Below are 8,189 nucleotides of genomic sequence, written 5' to 3' on the forward strand. Positions count from 1 at the left end.
AGAAACTGTTCCTTGCTTGGCGGCTGTACCTTCATACCCTGGATTTGCCACAGAATTTTAGTGTGGGGTGGGTGAACAAGCTGGAACACTTCTAGATGGGTCCTTTCTGAAGGATGTAAGGTTGGCCTTGAGGCGGCTAATCGGAAATGCCTTAAATTTTTGGGCTTTCTGAATATGCGTATGTCTCCAGGTCTTTCAAGCAGTTGGTAAGTGTTCAAGATGTGGGAAGCACTTTCATTTAATTGTAGTTGCAACCATTAACATCTGCTTGGCGGCAACAGCTGCATGTGAAATAGTCGTGAAACTAAACCTGCCTATCTACACAAAAAAAGGTTTGCTTTAGAGGAGGGAGTGGGTGAAGTACTCTTCAGGTTTGTAACACTGAGTTTAATGAAGCAGGTGTGTAATTTTTCCTGTGTTGAAATATTTCTCTTGCTCTTACATCAGAAACTGGTATGTTCTGATGAGATGACTGAAGTGGATGTCCTCCATATACAAATGATTGTCCCCGGTAGGTGAATGAGCATTAGCAGTTGTCTTGCCTACTACAGATTTGGAAAAAGAAAAGGCAAGCTACGAAAGAGACTGCAAGTACTCATACAAAATAGTAGTGCTCATGAGAACTGGAAAAAGAAAAAAAACCAACCCTAAAGTTCTTGTAATTAGTCATAAATTTGAAATGTTTTGCACACATATGGATAGTTGTAGATGTACTTCACCAGATGGCGATGAGGTGGTGATTCAGCTTCAGCCAGCTTTATCGTTCACACTGGCTGCAGCTTGTTACTAGTATTTCCATACAACAGAGAACTGGAACTCATCCCCACATCCTCATAAAGGTCAAAAGTCTGTCTAACCCTAAAAGGGCAATTCTGATCCCTTACTGGTGGCTGTTAGAAATGCTCCTTACGTAGGTCCCACTACCAGTCGCAAGACCTGGAAAGTGGAGACACAAAACCATGCATATTTATTGTATATAACTTACCCTTTTGCTGTTGTATTTCTCCCTACCCCTTAAATTACTAGCCTAAGCAGTTTGAGAGCACTGAGGTCTTGAAAACAGTTGCTCCAAGTAACAGGGTTAGGAATGGGCTCAGAATGTTGTCACTGAGAAACTCTGGTCTCTAGCATAATTTGTTTCCTGTTGTATTGCTTCAATCCATGATGCTCCAAATTCCTTGGCATCATAAACAGAGAATTGCTTCATTTTCCACCTGTTCTGGTGAAATGACAGTTAAAAAGGAGAAGAAAATGGCAAGATGACCAGACTTTTCTAAATTGCTATGCTCAATAAGTGATGGTTAGTACTGTCCCAGAGCAGGGTGAGAAACTGATACTACTCCATACGATGGATCCTGAAGAGCTGGTGGAAAGGGGCGTTTTAATAGGACAAGTAAAATAGTTGGGACATTTCATTCTCAGCTTTGGATGACTAAATTTATGAACTTTTCAAAGTTATTCAGATGTTTGTTTTGAGAGATTATCATGTTCCAAAAAACCATTTTGGATTATATGTTCACTTCTTGTATAAGATAGTTGAAAAAATAAATTTTTTCTACATAAAGTGCATGATCAGAATTTATTTTCAAAAATCAGATCTTCAAAATAGAAAACTACTATAAAAGGCAATTCTAGTAACTCGGTTTGCCACATAAAGTTGAAAAATGTTTATTATTTAGTGTGACGTTTACCCCCAAGCATCTTTAGTGTGAAGTTCAATTTCAATGCTGCAAATACCTCATCATTTACAGTACTAAAGACAAATTTACTTCTTTGGGCAATAGCCACAAGTTACGACCAAGTTTACCAGATGATAGGATGCCAGCTGCCACAAGGAGGAAGACACTAGGTAAGATCTTTTTGGTGGAAAAAAAATCCACATAAAATACTTGTATTTTCAATAATGAAAATGTGTAGTGAAAGGTCTGCTTTCACTGCCTCTCTTTAAAGTAACAGAGCGCTAGAAACTTTTATTGAAAAGTTTCTTACCTTAGAGTAACAGTACTTCTGGTTCTTAAGATTTGGTGAGTTTCTGTGCTGAGCAAAAAAGAAGTTTCACACTTGAGCTCCGCAAGCAGCAGCAGAGGCAGGAAGATGTAATCACGGATGTGGGTTCCAGCAAGCTGCTGCACAGGAGAACTGCGCTGGCGGCAGAACTGTCCAAGATGAATCCAGAAGAACAAATCGTAACGTGGCTTATTTCATTAGGAGTTTTAAATTCCCCTAAGAAAATAGTAGATGATCCAGAGGAGTTCCTGAAAACTTCTCTGAAAGATGGAACTGTGCTTTGTAAACTCATTAATCGACTTCTTCCGGGATCTGCAGAAAAGGTAACGCTTTAAGATGTATTTTGCTAGCCTGAAATGGAGCACTGCTCAGTAAAATACTGCCCTGGTCATTTCGAGGTAAGGTTTTCTTTGGTAAGATGAGCGAGGAGCATCAGAGAGATGAATGTTTCACATTTCAGATATTAGTTGTATCTAATTGAGGGCAAAGTATGATTGTAGCTTTAGTTCTTTGACTTTTGTCTCTACATCCAGAAAAAACCCTGAAAGGTTGCAGTTGGCTGAGTTAGGCGTGTTCATTCAGTGGCAGGAAATACCGGGCCTACCAGAGATCAAAATACCTTGGTTTTGAATAGAAGGATATGCAGTTTGTCTATTTACGTAAATATCATAAATTACGACTAAATATATTCACTTTCAGAACTCTTACTGTAAAATACTTTGTTAGTCAGGAAATACACTAGAGAAGCAGATTAGGTTAGGAATAAATAACAAACCTTGCATCCATGCCATTTTGAACTGTCCCAAGGCCAGCAAATCCATTGGTACTGAAGCTATTTAAGCCATGTAAGTACCTCCTATTACAGTTTTACGAGGCATATATTCAGACAGTCCAAAAGTGTGATAAGTAACTGCAGGAGAAAAAAAGGGAAGGAGTCCAATGAGAGAGAGGAAATGGCAACACAGAAGAGAAGCTGTTTAATCAAAAAAAAAAAAAAAAAGTTTCTCCACCCTGTAAAACAAGCCTTTATTTCTTATGCAAAAATCAGTTTTGTGAGCTCCTTATCTTTTGCTTATATGCGATGGTTGGGGGCAGTGTGTTCTTAAAGGTCATCAATTTCCCACTGTCACTTAGGGCACTGTCATATGTTGACATTCAAAACAAGATGCCGACCATTTCGATGTATGCATCACTTCCTCCAGTGGCTCGCTCTTCCTGCTTCGACAGCTTGCCTGCCACCCCCATCCGCCCCCTTAAGAAGCTTCCCTAATTCAGTATAAAACGCACATGTCAATATTCATGCAGGCCTTCTGAATAGAGGCTATACGGAAGGTAATGCAATGATCTCAGTGGATTTTCTTTCTTTAGTATTGCCTGGAGCCTAAAAATGAAGCTGATTGCATCAGTAATATTCAAGAGTTCTTGAAAGGCTGTGCACTCCTTAAAGTGGAGGTAAGTTAAATTGGATCCTTGCTTTTACTGTCGTAACATGCTTGTTTTATTAGCCTTCTGAAAGGAAGCCAGATACCAGAGGGATGAAATCAGTAGTCATTCCTCATCTTTTGTATTAATAACCTAAATTAGAGCATGGATAATTTAATATTCTGTCTGGAGAATTTGGAAACGGAGTGTATTGACTGTGAGCTTAACAGATTCCTTCTCGTCTTTTGAGACAAACCTAAATGGTCAGGTAGAAATACATGCAGCAACAACAGGAGGTCTGTCTAAACAGGGTTAAGCAGTGTGGACCTGTTTACTTTTTTTTTTTCATTATTAGAGAGAAGGGACTGCAAGGTTTTAGCCTTGCTTTAATATGAAGGTGAAATATTTTTAATACTGCAGTATTTTTCATCCCCTTGCAACTTGCGTGGGATTCTGCCAAAGACGTACTATGAAATTGATCCTTACACATAAAAATAATCCTAATGAAGACAAAAGACACCTTTTCAGTGGCTATTCCTGATCCTATCTGTATGCTGATTCTTACACTTAAGCATAGCTCATATTTGCAAGATCAGAGTCTAAATGAATCACTTAAGAGTTCAGCTAATTTTGCTATCAAATTTTTTACTAAGTGCATATCGATTTAAAATGTAAAGACTTCTGTATCACACTTAAATTCCTACAGTAAAAAAGAACCCTGTAACCCAGAGTCGTCACTGTCTCATTTGAAATATGCTCAACATTGTGGAAAAAAATCTATTCCGAAGACAAATTCTGCCAGAAGCGGGGACAGCATCCTTGGGTGTTACACAGAATATTCGTGCACCACAGTGAGAAAAGTCCAACCCATGGTAGCTCTGTTCCTGCGCTTTTCCTTTGAAGGTCTAAACAAGCAAAGAGCCTTTCTTCTCTTTAGAGTTTTTTAGCTAACCAGCATGAAAATTTGCTCATTCCAGAACTGTTTCACTAGCCTGTTGTTTCCCAGTAATGCACTTCTCAGAGCCTGCTGCAGCAGCCCAGTTTTAAGAGCAGATATATATAGAATCACTGAAGGCCTATCGCATCAGAAATCAGTTGTTGCCAGTCTTCTAGTACTGACCATGTGATTTCCTCAGTTTTTTAGAGAGTTTATTTTTCTATTTGAAAACTAATCATGATGGTTGTGGTAGAAAATATTAAAAAATAGGAGCCTTAAACAGCTAAAAGATAGGACAAGGGAACAGTCTTCAACTGTTGTGCTTTAACACACAGTTTTGAAAGCCAGTTCTGCGATATTGCAGTCACACTCCACAATTTTCAGATACTAGGAACTAGCAAACATCGTGTGTCCAGCTCTGGGTGTTGCCCTGATCCTCCCCGTGCCTTTTCTTCCTTAGTTTTAATTTAAGAAAAGGTTTCTGACTTCTTTTTTCTTCTGATTTATAACCCCCTTAATCTTTGAAATATTCTGACCCTTCAGTAACTTCCCTGGTTCTCATGTGGTTGCCCCTATCTTGGTTGCTGTGAAAGGAGACCTCAAAAGCTGAATAAAAGCTCAAATCTCTCGAGCTCGAGTTTAAATTTTGCAGCAAAATGAAAATTATTTCTTCTTATTTTTTTCCAAAATACTAAGTCACATTAGAACACCAAGTGAAGACAGGAATTTTGCTTCTTCCTGGCTCCTCTCTGTAGCCTCAGGCAGAGGAACGCTCAAGGTAGGACAGCTGAGATGGTGGGCAAGACATGGCACAAGTCAGAGTGCTTATGCTTCCCTCTGGCTCTTCTCCTCCCGTATCGCCCGCTTTTCTGAGTGCTCTGAAGGCAAAGCCAGAGGAGACATGAAAACCCTCTGCCATCTGTTCCTTCTAAATGCTGCCCTGTTTGGACCCTCTTGGCAAAGAGACTCTAAGAAGCATACCTATAGGTGGTCCTCCCTCATGTCTGATGCTTAGTTTGCCTTGGGAAGGACCGCTGCCCTTTAGACGGGTTTCTCTGCAGCACATTTACTCTGAAAGCATGTTTGGAGCATCAGAACAGGCAGGGAACCTTCTGGTTCCAAGGTCTGTCAGCAAGGAAGTTGCAGTGATCTGGTGTTACGTCTAAGGAAGATGAGCATGGGATAGAAAACCTGTTCTGCTCCAGTAACCTAGCTTGAGAAAGGAGTAACATCAGGAAAGCTCCTTGCTTTTAATAGGTTTGAATTCCCTGACTGCCATCCTGCTGCTTACCCAGACTTTGGATTTGACAAGAAAACCCTAGTGGTTCTGTCAAATTCTGCCCTTCTCCAAGTGCCACAGAGAACTCCTGTTCCTTAGATATGAAGAAGTAGCCTGGGACTGGGTCTGAGCCACTTCTCCTGTCTTGAGACCGACAAGTGTATGTTAAAGTCAGAGATTCTGTTCCTGTTGCAGATGTGAGCAAAAGAGGATGTTCTGAGGAAATTCAGAGCTCAGAACTTCTACTCTGGATACTGACTTGTACAAAAGGCCTCATCCTGGGAAACCTCAAGCATGAAACTTCATACGTGACATGAGCATCCCATCCTAGCATCCCATGGCTTCATTGTACTTTGCCAAAGCAGTGGCTACCCTCATACTCTGCCTTGAATTTGTTTTTGTTTCTGTCATAGACGTTTGTATAGCTGCCATTTGGAGCTGAATACATCACTGAGCATTGCTAGCGTGCAGGGAAGGTGATCAGTGTGGAAGGCAGGGTTTCCAACAGCATTTGGTTGAAACCCAAGTCCCACCTGCCACTGAACGGATACTGCTTGCCAATCTCTTCCAGTGGGAGGGCATGCAAAGAGGTTACTCCTGCGGAGCTACACATATGCACTTCCCTCCTACCCTTCTTCTTTGTTGTCCTGGTAACTCAATCTTAGGAAGTGGAAGAAAGACACAGCAAGGCAAACAGCACCTTCTCCCATTTTACAGGAACAGTGAAACATTTGGACACTCTGTGACCTTCCTGCTTTGAGGTGGCTCTGTTAAGTTGCAGCAGCTCTACAGGCTGGTGGTGTGAGCTGGAAGAGTCCATCTCATTGCAGGGTATAAATAACCAAACTCTTTCTTAGCTTCAGCCCAGGACTGAAGCCTGCAAAGATTTGCTGCTTCAAATGTGTTAGTCCTAAAAAAGAAGGCAAGCAGGGGAATCAACACCTTCTTCTAACTAGACAAGTGCTGTAATTAGGTGAAAGAATGAGACTGTGTCTAAAATTTTCCGACTGCTTTTCAGTGCTGGAATTTGATCCAAGTCATAAGAACGTCTATCAGCCAGCTCTGCTGAGACAGAGGACTGGGCAGAGGACGCAGGCACCTCTTTGGAGCTTAACTGTCCTTGGGGGATTCTTTGGTGGTTTGGACTGAGGAACAGTGCAGATAACCTGATTGTGCTTCATTTGGGCTGTGGCTTCAGCCTCTGGGCTGTGCATATGACCCAAGATCTGGTCCAGTGAGTGAGTACTGCTAAGGCAGTGACAGCCGGTTGCAAGCGGATTGAGGTGGAAAGTGGAAGGCAAGAGGTTCTGTCCTGATGGCCAGGTGCAGTCTAGTTTAGAAGACACAGGGAAAAGATAACGAGGAAAGAAAAAAAAAATCAGGTAGAAAGCTCCTGGCCTAGCTTGTTCTTGAGGGCACAAATGGGAACTGTTAGTCTTCACCTTGGCTATTGACGCCACTGTGCATATAACAACAGCAGCTCCATAGCTGAGCATCATTTACAGCTGAAGAAGCACAAGACCTTCATTCAGCAGCAGCATTTTATTGCTAATACGACCACAAAACTTCTGGCAAGGGGCTGAATTTTGTGAACTAAGAACGGTATCTGCAAGATAAATCAATAGCTGGATTAAACCTGACTGTCCAGGACAATCATAGAGCATGCAGCGCGTCATTGCCATCGTGAGCAGAACTGAAGCTATTTCTGCAGTTGGAGGTGCTTGCAACGTTCACCAATCCATTTCTACTTGGACTGAGGGCTTGGGAAGGCAGAGGAAAAATCATCACCCCCTTGGCTCCCCATCCATTTGCTCCCAAAGCCTGCTGTGCTTTGGCTTCCCTCCTGGTTTCCTAGATGGGTAATGTCAAAAGCAAAAGCTTCAGCCCAGCACCGACCAGTGCAAGCACTGGGGAATGGGCATGTCTGAATTCAGAGTGACCCAGTGTTCCAGAGACCTCCGGCTCGCAGGTGTATGGGGTGTCTCCGATACCCCTGTGTCCCTGCACGGGGTTGGGACCTACAGCCGGGCTTCACCCTGGATGTCAGTAGAGTGCTTTGCTCCCTTTCCACGCTGCAGCCTGCTGTGGTACTGAAGTGTCCGGGGATTTTCGTACTCCCCACAGGAGAGTGTTCCCTGAACATATGGGCACACGCAGCAGAGGCGCCGTGCTCGCTGTGGCGAGGACATGCTGTCTCTGAGAATTCACTGCCTCCACTGAACTGTGCCTCATCTACAGGCCTTTCTGCAGCATTTCCCTTCTCAGGGGTGCAAAAACGCTGTAATTACCATTTCAATAGTCTGGATTTTCCTCTTTTCCTGTCCTTTCCCCCTCATTTTTCCTATCCTTCTTTCCTGTCCTTCTTTCCTTTCCCTTTCTCTTCTTTCCTTTCCCTTCTTTCCTTTCCTCTTACCCCTCTTTCCTGATTTACTTTTCCCCTTTCCCTCCCCTCCTTTTCCCTTCCCTTTTCCCTTCCCCTCCCCCCTTTTCCCTCCCTCTTCCCTTCCCCTTTGCCGCCCTCTTTCCCCCCTCTCCCCCCCAGGC

At 42.7% G+C, this 8,189-nt stretch overlaps 1 protein-coding gene across 1 annotated transcript in view; it reads left to right on the forward strand.

Moving 5' to 3' along the window:
• Window positions 1–2,165: 2,165 nt before the first annotated feature.
• Window positions 2,166–8,189, forward strand: part of ARHGEF6 (Rac/Cdc42 guanine nucleotide exchange factor 6) — a 45,535-nt gene continuing 39,511 nt past the window's right edge. Inside the window, exons 1-2 of the mRNA XM_009287563.1 lie at window positions 2,166–2,330; window positions 3,376–3,459. Coding sequence (XP_009285838.1) covers window positions 2,166–2,330; window positions 3,376–3,459 — 249 coding nt within the window. The remainder of the gene's footprint in view (window positions 2,331–3,375; window positions 3,460–8,189) is intronic.

This window comes from Aptenodytes forsteri, unplaced genomic scaffold, assembly GCF_000699145.1.
Source record: "Aptenodytes forsteri isolate BGI_AS27 unplaced genomic scaffold, ASM69914v1 Scaffold265, whole genome shotgun sequence".
Lineage (NCBI taxonomy): Eukaryota > Metazoa > Chordata > Aves > Sphenisciformes > Spheniscidae > Aptenodytes > Aptenodytes forsteri.